Source organism: Anguilla anguilla, chromosome 5 (genome assembly GCF_013347855.1).
Source record: "Anguilla anguilla isolate fAngAng1 chromosome 5, fAngAng1.pri, whole genome shotgun sequence".
Taxonomy (NCBI): Eukaryota; Metazoa; Chordata; class Actinopteri; order Anguilliformes; family Anguillidae; genus Anguilla; species Anguilla anguilla.
The window spans coordinates 40,155,772-40,172,742 of NC_049205.1; the positions used below are offsets into that span (position 1 = coordinate 40,155,772).

At 38.4% G+C, this 16,971-nt stretch overlaps 2 protein-coding genes across 3 annotated transcripts; one reads left to right on the forward strand and one right to left on the reverse strand.

The window, feature by feature from the left end:
* Positions 1-219: 219 nt before the first annotated feature.
* On the reverse strand, positions 220-8,523 carry cenpn (centromere protein N). Its single transcript, XM_035416962.1, has 10 exons — positions 8,232-8,523; positions 6,426-6,471; positions 6,108-6,167; positions 5,929-6,002; positions 5,625-5,798; positions 3,257-3,358; positions 3,101-3,155; positions 2,785-2,894; positions 2,500-2,617; positions 220-1,186 (listed from the first exon to the last, which is right to left on the reverse strand). The coding sequence occupies exons 1-10, from the start codon at positions 8,400-8,402 to the stop codon at positions 1,068-1,070; spliced, it is 1,029 nt and encodes a 342-aa protein (XP_035272853.1). The 5' UTR covers positions 8,403-8,523; the 3' UTR covers positions 220-1,067.
* A 3,129-nt stretch (positions 8,524-11,652) lies between these two features.
* On the forward strand, positions 11,653-16,541 carry cmc2 (C-x(9)-C motif containing 2). 2 transcript variants are annotated; one of them, XM_035416906.1, is made up of 5 exons: positions 11,653-11,876; positions 12,084-12,202; positions 13,029-13,140; positions 14,859-14,930; positions 16,082-16,541. In XM_035416906.1, the coding sequence occupies exons 3-5, from the start codon at positions 13,060-13,062 to the stop codon at positions 16,172-16,174; spliced, it is 246 nt and encodes an 81-aa protein (XP_035272797.1). In that variant the 5' UTR covers positions 11,653-11,876; positions 12,084-12,202; positions 13,029-13,059; the 3' UTR covers positions 16,175-16,541. The 2 variants fall into 2 exon arrangements, with proteins under 2 accessions (XP_035272797.1, XP_035272796.1); XM_035416905.1 differs by lacking the exon at positions 11,653-11,876 and adding an exon at positions 12,828-12,894 and having other exon boundaries at positions 11,891-12,202; positions 13,070-13,140.
* The last annotated feature ends 430 nt before the right edge of the window (positions 16,542-16,971 follow it).

The following is a 16,971-nucleotide window of genomic DNA, read 5'->3' on the forward strand; positions in this document are numbered from 1 at the left end:
GACACAATAATACAACTAGACAGCATAGCAAGATGTGTTTACGGCACTACATTTACACTATGGCCTTGAGGGTTACTGGCTGAGCATCCGTTGCAAACGTAACCCGAATTCTGAGGCAATCGATTTCCACTTTCTTCCTTTGACACGTTCATGAAATAGTTTAAAAAAGGTCTAGAAAACTCTCCATTTGTGCTAAAATGTAAAACAGTTACGTATCAGACAGTCAAATATCATTTATTGAAATCAGTCCCATAATTATATTGTTTGTTCTGTAGTTGTTGCAAGTGTCAGGCAAGAAAGACCTAACAACTTGATTAGCCTTACTGTTAATAAAAATGTTATGGGAACAGGTTCATTTTTGGTCTGTTTGCAAAACAGACAATTGGATCCGTTTCACATGGCCATGCAATCATTTCTCCACCAGTTCTACCTTTCTAGAACTTTAGAATATTTTCTAAACCAGTTTTTCATTATTGTATTATTAATAAATATATACTAAAAACAAAACAAACAACCATCTTGGGAAGAAAGAAGATATTATGTCACTGAAAGAAGAGTACTTCTGACCTATCAGAATACATGTGCCACATTACCTAAAGCTGCAACAGGCAAAGACTGTGCACAGTTCCAGGATTAAAACAGCACAACAAATCAATTATACTTTTGTATTACAATTTATTTAGAGGAAAAAATAAAAATGCTAAAATCAGGAATTATTACTTTAAAATACAAAAACCCAGAGGATTTAATTTAAACTAAGCCTGAAAGCACGTAACCAACACATGGTAGGGAAAGTTGAATGGTCTTAAAAGAAACCAAAAAATGTAATTGAATTCATGATCTTGCATTCCTTCTTAATCCTCTGTTTAGAGGTCAACTACACATTGACAGCAGTGTAAAAAAAGAAAGAAAAAAAAAGAGGAAAAGTTTTATAGTACTAGAGTAATATATACAAGAACTTTAAAAAATAAGCTCTACAATGGTCACATTAATATCCCAAACCAAAAAAGGGTATTGCATTCGGGTTCCATACGGTAAAAACATATCAAATGAGCAGTCTCTGAACTTCAGATCTTGCGACCTTGTGTGTGGGAGACTCCAGGTCCTTTGTCCGTGATTACAAAATAATTCCTTCCTTTCTGGGTGATGGATGAAAGCAGTGGAGTGACTGGGGCAGATGCCATCCCTGACACACAAGATGATTATGTTAGCATTTGTCAACCGAGAGGACTTGAATGTTAGCTAAAATTTTCTCAGTATTCGAGCAATTTGTGACATTCTATACTGAATTTGCCTAATTCACAACTTCAAGGAACCTGCACAATCACTTTTTTATGCATTTAAAGTACACGTTAAGAACTTCACTAATTCTTAAAATGAGTATAAAAATAATGAATAATGAAATGTACTTTTTATGTTAAGCACACAATTTTGAAGCAAGAGAGCTGGACATCTGACATGGTGTGTCCGTTATGTCTGGATAGTCACTTAAAGTTCACTTCTCATTGGCAGCCCACTAAATGTAAGAAATACTAATTTGTTAAAATATAAGTAATTATTACTTAAGCTATCACCATGGTCTCAATTCAAAAGATCAATTCCAAATTCGCTCTTTGTGGCAGTATAAGAACCTTATTGCTTTCAGGATACTAACAATTCATTTAAAATCTCAGTTTAATAAAATAAGTTTCATATCACAGTATCCTTACTGGAGTTTTCCTTAGTATTCTATGTATGACACAACTATTAAAACATTCATTTTATATCGTTCTGGTTCTTTAAAAAAATGCTGAATGCTTTGTGCATGCGCCCCCTTGTGGTTAAAGCATGTAAGGAGGCAGGAACAGAAGACAAAATTGGCCTGATAATTTAAAGAGCCTTGAATACCTTAGTTCAGTGGTGTCAAACTCGTGCCACGGAGGGCCGTGTGTATGCAGGTTTTCATTCCAGCCTCAGATCTTGATTATATAATTAGTTAAATTATTTGCTGAATTAGGGATGCAGGTTTGTGCACAATGGTGACCCGACGTCTATGGTGACCCGCATTGTCTAAATAAAAATTTTCTTATATTCTGTGCTTCAATGCAGTTAAACGCATATGGCTGAATGAGTAATTGGACTCAATTAAGGCAGCATTAATTGGTTGGAATGAAAACCTGCATACACACGGCCCTCCATGGCACGAGTTTGACACCACTGCCTTAGTTGAAAGGGCTAACTGGACCATACCATGATAAAACGCAAGAATCATTGTCCTAAAATATGCACAGCATGAGAAGAGTCATCTCCAACAAATTACCAGCAATTATAAGATGCACAATTTCGGTCAGTGCACATTTCATTTATCAATCATGTTAATAAAGGTACATAAATAGTCCCTGAATGTCAATGTGGCAGGAGCCACAGAAATTTCCCAGAATGACACAAGCAAAAATGCACTAATACAAGTCAGTATAAGGAAAGGAAAAAGAAAACTGCGGACTGAATGATGAATTGTACCTGATGAGACGCAATTTTTTAATGACTCCAGGAGGTTGCTGCTGCTAAACTTGACCACGCCTCTGAAGGGCTCTTCTCTTCTGCCTGGCATCCCATTCTCTCTGAACCTCGTTTCCAGCTGACATGAATAAATAAAGGAGTTGGAGGCTGGCAGGGTCATGCGTACACAAACCATCCCCCATTTTATGTCGTCAGTATCATTCTGTCTCATCGGCTCTCACTCGCCAGCCGTAAAAGGGATAAAGCGTAAAGAATAAAAGAACGTAACCGTGCCAGTCCGTATACCTTATAAACGGCCGTTTCCAATTTTGGCAGAATTCCCTCACCGAACGCCTCGGCAGCCATCTGCAATCGCTTTTCAGTGTGTTTTGCGTGCTCAGTTTCTATATTGGGATCTTTAAAAAAAAAAAAAAAAAAAAAAAACAAGCCATTACCAACCAGCTTTAATAAAAGCATAAATAATCAACAAGCAAATTTTAGGAATTTGGCTGCAATAATGGCAAAATTAAACTGAACCCCAGTGTTCACACTCTTCTCAATTTAATTACTACACATATTCCGTACTTAAATCGTGCCATTTGTCAAAATCACTGTTACATACGTGATGGTACGGGACTTTTCTCCTGTAAGAGCCTTGGATGTTTTACAGGAAATGCCTGGGAATTTAAATAAATACAATTTGTCAGCATCTTTTCCTGTGGTTAATGCATGTCATACACCCATCTCCTAAAAGGCAGAAAGTATGGGATCAACTTACCTGCTTGTACTGTCTCATTAAGAGATCTCTCAAAGCAGTCAGGCACCGCCCACTGAGGTGAACATCCTTTAGGCCGCCATAATGAGTAGATGGAATCAAGGCCTGGAGGTCAGAAGTGATTACATTACACCACACTCAGCAGGACAGCCCACAAATGATAATAATAATAAATACAGCCGCAAGCAACAATTGAGGGTTTCAAGCCCAGTCATTTTCCATGTTATCATACACAATGTTATCATTATGAGGTTGGACACAGTGTAATTCTGGGTGTTTTTACAGCTGAAGAGAGATTATGCTAGAGGCTATAGTCTGCCTGATGTACAACAGTACTGATTGAGGCTCTGAAATCAATGTAATATCCAAGTCAAAAAGTGTGACTGCATTTACTGTCTTTTTACCTATGTAATTAGTGTTTTAGTTCATTACTATTGTTACTAGACAGCATACAATAAAACAGCACATCTGATTTTCTGTTCAAGCTCGGAGACAATATGGTACAATCCGTTTCAAGCCTACTGGCAGGTCATACTGCTGAGCAACACGGCATTAGTAACTGAGGTCGCTTCGCTGACGCTTGACGGAGCAAGGACATTCCTTTTGCCTAATACATGTTGCCTCAATTCCTCTGTCCTCAAATCTCATCACTGCATCTCTTACTAAGATATAAATAAATGAACGCCGAGAGAGATTAAATTACGTAATAAGCCACACCCACACTTGTCAATAATGATCAAACTTTTGTTTTGAACTAGTACATGGATGACCGAGTCCATGGGTTTTCAATTTCATGATAATCTGTCAATCCATTACTGAGAAAGATTTATATCTGCTTTAATGCACGATCTTAAATATCTGCCATGCTTTGTGAAGATCTGATGAAAATCGCCTGAGATATGGTCATTTTGATTCAGGCTACACCCCATCTCAAATTCATTGGTTCACAGCGGCAATACATTTTAATCCCAATGAGCTGGTTTATAGTTACAAGTGTATGTAGGTAACCTGAACATATTCTGCAAGCACCATTCAAAATGGTGCAGAAACAAAAAAGAATTAGGGAAAAAACTGTTTGGCATGAATATACAAATGAGCAAAAAATCCAATATGGCAAACTTAAAATTGAAAGGTGCAAGCCCTTTGGACCTGAACCACTAATAAGACACCTACAGCAATGTATAAGGTGTAGTGTCAAAGGTATGATTTAAATTTTTTTAAATTTTTTTATTCCACACATAAGGATTTCACAATACATAAAAATACTACTGATAGATAAGAGAGGGAGTGGGAAAAGTCAAAGAAAAAGAAAGATTAGAAATAATTTTTTACACTAATGCAAGTATTTCATGGGAAGCACAACATATTCCATTTGACTTCCATTCAGTCAACCTACAACTCACGGAGCTCCTTAAATTCAGTAAATGGATTTCATATTTTACTGAATTTGTCTAGTGACTACAGATGGTTTATCTGATTTTCGCTTAATTTGACAGTCTGCATCAAGTTTTCAAACCATAGACCAATTCTGGAAGGGCAACCTCCTTCTATGTCAGAGCCAGCTGCTGGAAAAAACACTACGCAGTCGTTTGGAGTCACAACCATACCTGGGCCACAGAATTCATGTTTAAAGCAATTTGTTTTTGTAAAACATTTTAATGGTATGCGACCTTGTTTTAGGCCACCAAAATCATAAAGCCGGCTGTTGTATTTAGACAGAATCTCACTAGTCTTACTAGTGAAGTAGCCAAAGGCAATAGCTTCTCACATATGCCCTGACAGGGATGAAACTGCATCATTGAAGGACAATGTACGAAGTCAATTTGGAATATGACCAGAACACGAGGTATAATAAATCCGATTTACATCTGTCACACCTGTGACAAATTAAAGAGAAATTTGGCAATTTTGGCTTTATATAAATGCACCCTGTTTATCACCTTCAAGCCCAAGTCTTCTGTACACAGTGCAGGAATATACCTTAACAAGAACCATATGCCATACCATAATATTTATCTAACATACAAACTCAAAAATCATTCTCCTGCTAAACTTTGATGCGGGAGTGAAAGTGTGTTGGCTGAATGATTTGATCAGCAGACCGTTCCTCGCCTGATTACATAATTCTAGTTGACCAATGAGCGAAAAGAAGTTTGGAGGACTCAAATTAATGGAAACTCTTGCACGGATAGGATGAGCTTACAGCTGGGATCGGCTAATCGCTCCAAACTAGAGAATAAAAGGGCAAAAACGTTCATGTCCATTTTTTTTTTACAAAACTGTTTGATGTGCCAAACTCAGCTGACAGAACAAAGCCAACATCTTGTCAGTAGTTTTCAGTTCAATAGGGAGGAAAAAAACATTACATTACCTGGTGTAAAAAAGGCTTGTGCTTCGCAGTCAAGCCAGACACAAATACATAAGGTGTCTGAAGATGATGCACAACGTATGTTGGATTGAGGTGGTTAGGCTGGGTGAAATTATCGCCCCAAGCAATGCGAATCCATATGGCATTATCCTCGTGCTTCTTCATTTTTACAGAAACCTGGACAGCAAATACAGCTTCAGTTAATTTACAGAGCCTCGTTGCATGTATCATTGTCAAAACACAAAAACCTGAAAGACTTCCGGTCTAAAAACATGCAGAACGTCGGTGATTAATAGCTGATAATTACGTGACTGATGAGATGCTTCAGGTGTGCTTTGAATGAGTCCTTGAAAGTTAGCGAGTCTACAGTCACGGCCTCTTCTGTGGAAGACAATGAGTGACAGTATGAGCAAAAAAAAGATCAAAACAATAATATACAGGCAGAAATACATATCCACATCTTCGCCATTTAGCGATCGACATTACCACTGGGGTCAATGAGCTGGCATACGTTCCAACTTCCTTGCGCAGGGTTCTCGATACGGTCTGAATGAAAACAAACGAGACTTCAGTAATTGGCTTTTACCCATTAGCTAGACATACTACTTAAGATATACTACTGACGGTTACCTAATGAATTCAGAAAGACTTAGCTTTCATATTGTTTCCTATACCTTACACAACAAAGTAGTGCATCGTTCAGATTAAAATGACATGTTCTCGTTTTAAAAATTATGCACAGCTATGATGTTCTCTAAATACAGTATTTAAAAAGAGTGCTGCACATTATGCCCGATTACTTACAAATCATTTCCAGTTCTGTCACGTGTTTCATGGATAAGTCATTTTCCTGGTGAAAATAAAACAAGATTGTTATTGAGACACCCCCATTTTATTTCATCCTATAAAAGCTAGTAAACATAACATTACCTTGAAGGGTGACCATGATATTTATGTAAAACTAAAGGCAACTTAACTTGGCTAACACAGTCGTAATTTTCTTCTTACCGCGTTGACTTGTTTACGTTTAGATTCTTGAATCTATTGCTGTTACCCTCGCAGCACTTTCGACACAAGCACTGCTGGAAATGCGGTCCTAAAATATCTTCTTATCGTCAAGAGTGGCTGACCCGCAATGTGTTGTTATGTCGCACACTTACATCGAGAAATACCTTCAGAGAGAGAGAATGTCTTGAGAGAGAACAAGAGAGCGATAGAGAGAGAGAAAGGCTGTCACTGCATTTAGATCAAACCTACCATGCATTCAAAAAAAAAAAAAAAAAAACTCAATGACCTGCTCAAACTGTTAATAATGCCATCATAGCGCAGTGTGTTTACAACCATAACAGATAATGCGCCCCCTTACAATAAATAAATAAATAAATAAAACTGAAGGCTACAGGACAAATTTAAGTATAGGCCCGCTAGTCTGACTTTGACAACATTGTAACTAATTTTCTATGGAACTATGGAATCTTCCCTGAATTTTATGATGGAGTGGTGCTGTGATGCCTTTCATGATTTCATATGAAAGGCCTACCACTTGAATAACCAGTTTTAGGCTGAAGGGAACTTTGACATGGTGGATAAAACAAATTTTTATAAGCCCACAAATGAAGCATACTTTTAAAAATAGAAGACCGTAAAATATTATACACTTAAGGAAAAGTATACTTAGGCATACTTGAACTTTGCAGCTTTTCATACATCAAGTATACTCAAGTACGCTACAGAAAATTACACTAAAATAATTAACTAGTAGTAAGCCACTAGAGTTCACTGAAGCCACTAGGGCAGTTTTAGTCCCGAAGTTGACATAGTGGGTCTATATTTAAACTTCACGTGCAGCCTATACTTCTTTTATCTTGTAAGGGGGATCAGCGCTATATCGTTTTAAATGCTCTGCGCTGTTGGCATTGTAAACAAATTAAGGAGTTTTTTATGCATGGTAGGTTTGATCTAAATGCAGCACGTCATAGCATTTTTTCTCCAAAGACGGTATGCAGATTTTCTCCATATAGCCTAATTGCACCGCCGTGGTAACATTTCTACACTTGCGCGGCAGGCACTATTCAAGGTAGGAAGAAAGCTTTGGACAGCGCTTCGGCATTACTTCTGTCAAAACTGCGGCACGGGTAACGGCGATGGACTCGCTTGCAGTCACATGTACAGGATGTAAACAAGTCAGGGGTTCTTCACAGTAAGAAACATCAACATCAGACGTTTTTGCAACAGCAATAGTTAGGGCTGATGTTGGCATTCCTTGACCTACCTAGTTATATTACCACTCGTGCAATACGTTAGCAAGCTAATTCAGTTCAATTAGAAATCTCTAAATTGTTGACACAGGCGTTCCCATTGTATCGCCAGTGAACAGTGAACTACGATTGCCTACTTGAACAAGTTAGCACGCTTGCTATCCTTCAGCTAGTTCATCGTTAAGTCACAGGAATCCGAAAGCTAAGCATTATTCGAACTTAACGTGACCGAAGACCATACATATACAAGTATACAACTTAAGTTAGGCATCTAGTTTTATTGACGGCTTTAGAAAGTCAATCCACTTTCCTAATTAATTTAACCAAAGGTTACGGTAACTGTTAACTTTACCTCACAGAGGGAAAGGAGATTATCACAAAGCAGCCATTTAGCCTGCGTAAACTCCAGTGATCGGAACTGCTTCTTTGACAGATGCTCCCATTTGCTTAGTATATTTTGCAGTTTATTCGACGGTATTCTACGGATAATCTTTCGTAAAACTTGTTTTGCAGAATCATCCATTTTCAGAGACAAACCTTTGCAACATACTTTAGCTGACAGACTAGCTATCTAAGTAGCAAGAATCGTTGAAGTGTACGAACAAACCGCCAACAAAGCGATACTTGAATGAGCCAATCGGCAAGCATGAGGTATCAGCTTCCGTTGATACGTTGCATTGCTTTCTGGGATATGTAGTCTCAGATGGAAACACCACCCTCTTTAGTAGGAGCAAGCTCAAAAATGGGTCAAAACGTTATGCGGTGGATAAAAGCTCCAAATTTGGTACAGACACAGACATTCCTTGGGATATATAGAGCCATCTCAGAGAGGGTGCACAAACCTATGAACCTTTTTGCTTTTTTGAAGCGAAAATTCAAAATAGTCACCCATTACATTACTCCCAATAAACACAAAGATTCCCCCAAAGGGGATATTCCTCTTAAATACTGGCACACTGTGCTTATTTTACCATTTATATTACGGACAATAGACAAATATGAAACAATGTTCCCAGAATTGCCTATTAAAATGTTTTAGGAGAAGAGAAAACAGTGCTCAAACCGGCTGTGAGCAGGTGCAGCCAGAAAATATGTAAAGAGCAAGAGTGGCACCTGTTCATTGATAAATTCTATTAAAATGTTTTCAAATACTTTTTACACTAAAATTAAACTAAAATTGTTTTAAAAAAAACCCTATTCTGGATAGGGTGACCTCTTAAATAGTCACATGTAAGAGGCATGCGATTATAAAGGCAGGTAATGATAATTAAAAACTTTTAACAAAACCAAGGAGTAATAGTCTGTAGGTCACTTATTGTTAATGTCTTCCCATGACTGGATATCAAGCCCACTATTTGGACACATGACTCAAGACAGTTTTAAGCTTAAAAATTGGCAAAAGTGTTAAGTTGCAGAAAGAACCACCAAAATTGGTACAGATACTCTTTTGGGATGTATACAATCATCTAAAAAAAAAAAAAAAACACGTTTTCAATTTACAAAAATGCCAAGTTACTCACACATACAAAGCACAGTCCATAAGTAATTAATTCAAGCTTGCCAAATCTGAGCTTGCCATTAATCTTTTCGTTCAGAAAAAAATATTTCCATTTCCATTGTGTTTGAGCTTCTGTTTTTGTTTCATTAATATTTTTAGTAATTCTGACTCTTGGAAAACAAACTCCTAAGGGTTCAAGAGTAATACTCATTTTATTTTTGGTTATGTTATTTTCAGGCTTGTGTTAAAAAAGGGGGCGATACATAAGGGGTTAAGGGGAAGTTTTCTGCCTCTTAAATTTTCAGCTCAGCAGCCGTCCATGCTTAACCTAATTAATATACATATCGCTTATTATATATACATTAGAAACTATGAATTGGGGCTGCATCGACAATTCAATTTACTCCAATTGAGGTACTTACTATTTACATGAACTAGCATGCATGGCCTAAATTGCATGTTGCAAGTCCATTTAGGGTGTGTCCATATTCACCGTTGCTCGTTAAACAATGGATAACTCGAGCACAAAGGCGTAAGGTTAAAATGGGGTGAATGTAGTCTCTTAATGAATAATATGTGTGCCTTGAGTGTAACATGCAATAAACTAATCAGTGTGTGATTCTACCATTCCCTTTAAAAGCCACCTGTGTTTGCACCTATTGACGTATTGCTAATATGATGGCTGATTTAGCAAGACTTTGAAAAGACAGATTTACCTCTGATGAAACAGACTTGCTCCTGCTCAAGATTAAAGCACGCAAGCAAAGAAAATCTCAAAATATTAGAAAACCTTTATGGTCCAATGATTGTGTAATGTGGTAATGTGATTTTTGAAAATGTAAATTTTTCTGAGTTAGAGCGAAAAAGTGATTTTGTTCAGTTATAGAGTAACATATGAAATCAGCATGGTTTTAATTGCTGAAAGTGTGGAGATCTGGTCACCGTAATTTAAAAAAATCTGATTTAAAAATTGTATAAAAATGAAATGAAAATGAAATTTGAATTAATCTTTGTTTTTTGAGGACTGTATTGTAATGTTTCACTTAATGTTCCACTTGACTTATCCAAACATCTGAAGCACATTTTCAGCACTCCAAATGTCCACTATGTGTGAACTTTCAATTGAAAGACAATTCACCCATGTAAGCATGATATACAGTGTCATCAACCATGTCTTTAATGGATAATCACTGTCATCTAACAGCAACCCCTTCAGGAAGGATCCCCCTGGAAGACTGTAGGAATGATGGAGTTAACCAATGTAAAGGAGCCATGGCATGATCCAGGATAATTTGTGAACACATGCATTCATCAGTCCGTAATGTGTGCAATGGTCAACTAGGGCCCCATCTGACCCAACGGTGCTCATGGGTGTTTTTTATGACGTGAAAACAGACAATGTCCTGGTCATCTGTTTATCCCCATTCCTGCAGGCCACAAGTGTTGGTGGGATAAGAAGGTCGCAAGACTGTCACACAGCAATCTCCAGATTGTGAGGCAATTGTCTTTTCAGCTGTGTTCACCGCGTTCTGATCTCTATGACTCCACCGGAGTGCAGACAATGGCATGATCAAAATCCACAAATAGTCAAAATGGAACCTTGCAAAGAAGAAGGATACAACTAAAAAGAAGGAATACGGATGGTGTTCACAAGTTGGAATCACTGTTAATCTTGCCATTTTTGGGGTTCTCCTTCTCCTAAGGTATATCCTTCTCCTTATCCTTAGCCCTCTTCTTATCCTTTGTCTTCTCCTTATTTTTGTACTTATCCACCTACTGTACCTCCCCCCAGCTCTGCCTCCAAAGCCCCTCCCTCCAAGCAGTTGCATACACGCTGCATGACATTAGTACTGGAGAGGACATATATGACCTGTTCCATCATAAACAGCACTAGAGTTTTGCAATAGAAGCAAATTTAACAAATGAACAAGTGTTCTACAACAAACTTACTAACTGCATCTTTAAGAAAATATCAATTTTCAGTTCTCTTGCTTTATGATTTTCTTTTTTGGAGGTGTGGATGCTATCATCATTTTTCAATTCAATACACACCGAATGCAACACGCTACACCAGTGGTAACCAAACCCTGTTCCTGGAGATTTACCCTCCTGTAAGTTTTCACTCTAACCCGAACAAAGCACAACTGATTCAACAGCAAGAATTTTGTTCAGCTGCTAATTAGTAGACTCAGCTGTGTCAAATTAGGGTTGACATTAATACCTACAGAATAGTAGATTTTCAGTAACAGGGTTGATTACCACTGCACTACACAAACATAAATGTAGACCTCTATGTGAAAAATATTAATGTCCCTTTGGAATAATTAAGGACAAATGTTACACTTTAATATTTTTGTTTAACTACTAGGACTATATGGAGATATCAGAACGTGGAAAAACATCTGGATTTAAGTGCATATAATACTTTTATTTTGACACCCACAGTCCTTGCAGACACCAGAAGTAAAAAAAACCTACTCGTTTAAGTTTTGTGAAAATGTAAGTATCTTTTATTGTCAATGCTGCGAGATATCTTTAGTTGGCAAACCAGTGTTTACTCTATTGCATTTCTTGTCTTTAAAATATAGCTTTTATATTGCCGTAGTCAAAGGAAGGATCGTGGTTTAGTGCTAGCTAAACAAGGTGGCTAGCTAGGAACTTAACCGGTTGCATTGTGTAAACCACGCTATGCATTCTGCCCTTCAGAGCACAGAACTGTTCCAGATCGTCTTCCGTTGGCCAGTATTAGATCTTTTGTTGCAAAATTGAGTTGGCTTACTGGCCGTTTTCATCAGGACTACTCAGATGATTCCATTATTTGTCTGGTAAGTGTGTACGTCGTGCCAGCTGTAGTTAGTTAAATAGAAAATAAAAAATAGGTAATGGGATGGGAACGAACGACAGAAAGCCTGACATCTAAGTTACATAGTAAAAGTTGTAATGCAGTTCAGAAAAACGTCACTATCTTGTCAGTCTGTAAAAGTTGTTTCGTTCACGTCGGTAAAATTTGATACGCACGTGAATTATCTATCACCATGATGGTGTTGCTCAGAGTAGGCCAGCAGCTCTGCCATGATCTGCTCTGCTGTCATTCCTGTATGAGGTCAATTTGGTTTCGACTGATTCTGGCTTCATTGGTCAAAATTAGTTAATGAGCCACAGGCAGGTGCACTATACTTGGGGATACTTTTCGTAAGAGTACATACTGCAGTAAAGTGGCTGACAGAATAAAAACCTATAAGCAATAAAGGAATCCCCCCCCCCCCCCCCCCCCCCCCAAAATAAAATAAAAGCATACACATGGCCCTTTTTGACACTCCTGTCTAAAGGTTTCACAGCTAAAGATGCACAAAACACAGCTTAATGTGTGCAGTTAGTTATTCTCCCCCCTCTGTATATTCTGCCCACTTCAGAGGATGGCATGTTCATTATGTTGCATTGTCATTGCAGGTAAGTGAGCTTCCCAGGTGAAAAATCAACATGAGTTCTGAGGATGGAATGGGATGGGGAGGTAGCAGTATCCTTTAGTGTGCAGTTTGATTATGTTTGAGGAAAGCTGGGGCAGAAAGAATCCGTTCTCCTAATGTTTTTGTCAACATCTTAAAACTTTCTCGTTACCGATGGTAGGATCATGTTGTGTGTTTGTTTCAGTACTATTGGAGAGATAGGACCTTAACCCAGGATGCACCCAGACCTTTCTCCGCATTTGCACACGGATGAATGCAATGAGCTGATCACGCTACTGAAACAATGTCACAAGGAGGTAAGGGATGTTTCCATCGGTTAGTATACATTGTTGATCACAGAAGAAATGCAGTCATGAGTGTAGGGACTTTGGAACACAGATTGTTCTTTGCAGGAATCACATAAAGCATGCTTACAGGTACAGGTGAATTGTCCTCTCTTACTGTACAGGTTTAAGTACCAAATGGGAATGTGAAGGATCTAATTGTGTTTGGTCACACAAGGTTTTTCTTTTCTTGTTGACATCATTAATACATTTATTTGAGTCACATGTCATGGAATCTCAATGGCTAAAAGAGTATACTCCACCAAACAGCTATATTATGAGGATATAAACAGTTTAACACATGGATGTATATTCAGTTTCAGATTTTTTTTTCAATAACTTGCTTTACTGTGAGTCATTTGAGACTGGGGACACTAATTCTTGTACAACTTTACATGGAATAATCCCACAAATGTAGCTTTTGTCATGCATTGGATCTATTGGCAGTATGATTGGTAAGCCAGAAAAGTAAAGAAAAGCCTGACTTGTCATTTACAAGTTTCTACATTGTGTAAAAGCTAAACCCATTTCTGTATTCGGTTTTGTGGTGTGATTTTTATTTTGGAGGATCTGCACATCAGGATCATCTCTTGTTGTGGATTAGATTAAAAAAAAACATAACAAATGACGGTACCATCGGATAATTAGGAGCTAAATGTTTGCAGAAAAATATAAACTATTAAACGTTTCTTCAAGGATTACAGTTGGAGAATTGCAGAAGTTGGCTGCATCCTGGGGTCTCCAAAACTACAATTAGATACCACCTCCATGCCTGAAGTTTGCTAAACGTCACTGGAACTTTGATTGGAACAGGGTTCTATGGTCTGATGAGACAAAAATAGAGCTTTTTGGCAGCAGACACCAAAGGTAGATTTGGTGTGAAAAGAGGCAGGGTCATGCAGAAGAGATCCTACTGTGAAGTCTGGTGGTGGATCTGTGATAATGTGGGGCTGTTTTACCTCCAAAGGCTCTGGGAACCTTGTTAGAATACCTGTAATCATGGACTCTCAGCTGATACCAGGAGATTTTCGATTAGAATCTGGCTGCCTCTGCCAGGAGGCTAAAACTGGGTTGTGATAGGATCTTCCTGCAGGGCAGTGATCCAAAGCATACCTCCAAATCCACACAAAAATGGTTCGCTGACCACAGAATCAAGCTTTTGCAATGACCATCCCTGTCTCCTCACCTAATCCCCATTGAAAACTGTGGGGTGAGCTGAAGAGGAGAGTCCACAAGATAGTTTTATATGGAGGAATTGTCTCAGATCCCATTATATCTTATCAAGCATTATAAGAGAAGGCTCAGTGCCATTATCTTGGCAAAGGGAGGTTACACAAAGTACTAAATGCAGGGGAGCCAATAATTGATCTTTTATTCCAGAAAAAAATATTTTGTATTAATTATATTTTTTCTTCTGAGAAATGGTATCACGATAATACTATATACATTTTCTCATATTGCTGAGCATAGAAAACATAAACAGTAAAGTGAACGTTAACCAGCATTTTTTGCTCATATTATTTGAGGGTGCCAATAATTCCTGAGGGCACTGTGTCTGTGGTAGCAAATTTACTAGAAGCTTTACACTTGGAAGATGCTACTGCTGTGTGTGGTGTGTGAAGAGCATATTTATGTTTAAAGGAGTTCTGTAACATCACTTATCATTCATTATCTTCCATTCATATTCACAGCACAACGTCCTCAGGTTCTTTGGGACTTGTAACGATTTTGACCGAGCCATGCGGCAGTGCCTGAAGAAAGAGGTGAGGGGAGTGGAGCAGCTTTCTGGAATGTTGTTTTTTCCAACTCTGATGAAATATCCATGTAATGTCTAGCTTACAGTATGTGGGTCCCCAGAAGATCATTTAATTAAGATTGAGAGTTCTGTAGATGCATGGATCTTGATGTTTCAGCACTCACCGTTTCCAATTTTGAGATTGAGATGGGTAAGTGGCCACACCATAAAGGAAAAAACTATTTGTGTGATTGACAGCCCACCAGTCCACTAAATTAAATTAATAATCAGCATGCATGGAGTTTGACATTTGGAGTGCATAATGTCTCCCTCCTTGAACAAAAGAAAAACAATATTGAATCCACTCAAATCTCATAATTTCTGCTGTTCAGTTCTGAAACATGGAATTCTTTCATTCCAGCTTAACACAGAGGTAATTATTAAAATGTGTACCTCATTCAATACATACGAGTGTGGACAAATGCAGCAGCCAAGAAAATGGATGCAGGGAATCCTCACCTTTAGCCAGCGGTCTCATTCAGGTCATCTTCAGTCATGTATTCTTTTCCTCATGCTCAGAATATGGAAATAATGAAGAGTATAGGAAGTGCATATTAACTGCACTTTGAAAAAAAGAGGCTTTTCTCCCCAAATTAGAATCCCTAAATGTATAGGCTACACATGCATTCATGCTCTTCTGAAGCATGTTATGTCACCAGATGCTTCTTTTCACACCACAGCCCACAGGCCAAGCTGTTACCGCTAATTATGCCTCGCCCTTCGGGGCTATTAACGGCAGTTGGCATTGCACGGCCTGGGCTTTCTCCCAGACCATCCATGCACTAGATTAGTGCGTTAACAGGATGAGTCACCTGCAGCCCTCCTGTTGCACTTCTTGAAAGTGTAGCAATATTAACCCTGGAGTCCTGGAGTCCCACAAAAACTGGCACTCTGAAACTGGCCATTTTGTCATCCCCCTACCTCTATCCCTTGCATTACCAAACAACCGTGGTCACCAGGTCATCACTGCAAATGAGAATTGCAGTCTTAGTTGTTCTATTGGTAAATAAAAAAATTTAAAAATCTTAAATATAATAGTGGTCTGAATGGCTCTCTTTGCTGTTGAATAAAGTGCTCCGCCCATCAATGGGATGAATGTAACTACTGTCTGTCCTGCAGTACCAGGTGAAGAGGCAGCAGAGCTGGGAGCATGCGCAGGAGATGAAGCAGAGGATAAAACTGGGCCCTAAGGATGGGACTAATAAAGACTGAGTCACCTTCAGAACAACAGAACTTCAAAGCACCAGAGGGTGCTCATGGGCACTCACAGAAAAGCTTAACTGGATTTTAAATGTTTCTTTTGAGGATCTGCTCAGTAAAATATGAAAGAATTAAGTTTTGAAGACTTTGAAAGAGGTTCCTCTCCTTAGACCAGAGTCTCTGAACTGGAACTCTTCACTAGAGCTGTTCTGAAGGTTCATCCTGCAGTGGGCCATGTGGCGGTCTGACAGTTTGAACGCACAAGACACCTTTCCTGCTTTCATGGTGTATTTAAAAAAAACATCATTTAAATCACATATTCAGATGTTGTGAATAAAAAAATGAAATAAAATTACTTATCTACACAGCCTTCTTGAATTTAATCAGGAATAAGTGATAAACATGAACATGCAACATCCAGTCTTAAGTAAATGTTCCTTATTTTAGGGGACAAATTCTAGTATTCAATGTTTGCTTGGATTTTGAATGAAAAGTTCGTAAAAAGGAAATGTGTAACAAAGTGAGGGTTACCGTGTGTCACATAAAAGTACTTACTGACCACTATAGGCATGCCATTGCTAATTTGAGGGCAGTCATGTTGTTGGCCAAATATAACTGTTGATCTGCTGTGGCAGGTCATAGTTGGCTTTGTTCTGTTGGGCAGGGTGAATTTCAATGATTATTGCTGCATTAGTATGCGCTAGCTGCTGACGAGGAATAGGGCTAATACCTGTTGTCATCAGCGAGAGCTGCCCCTCACTGCTTTGTGCTGGCTATCCTGTAGTGTTGTATGGGGAAGAATGTTACCA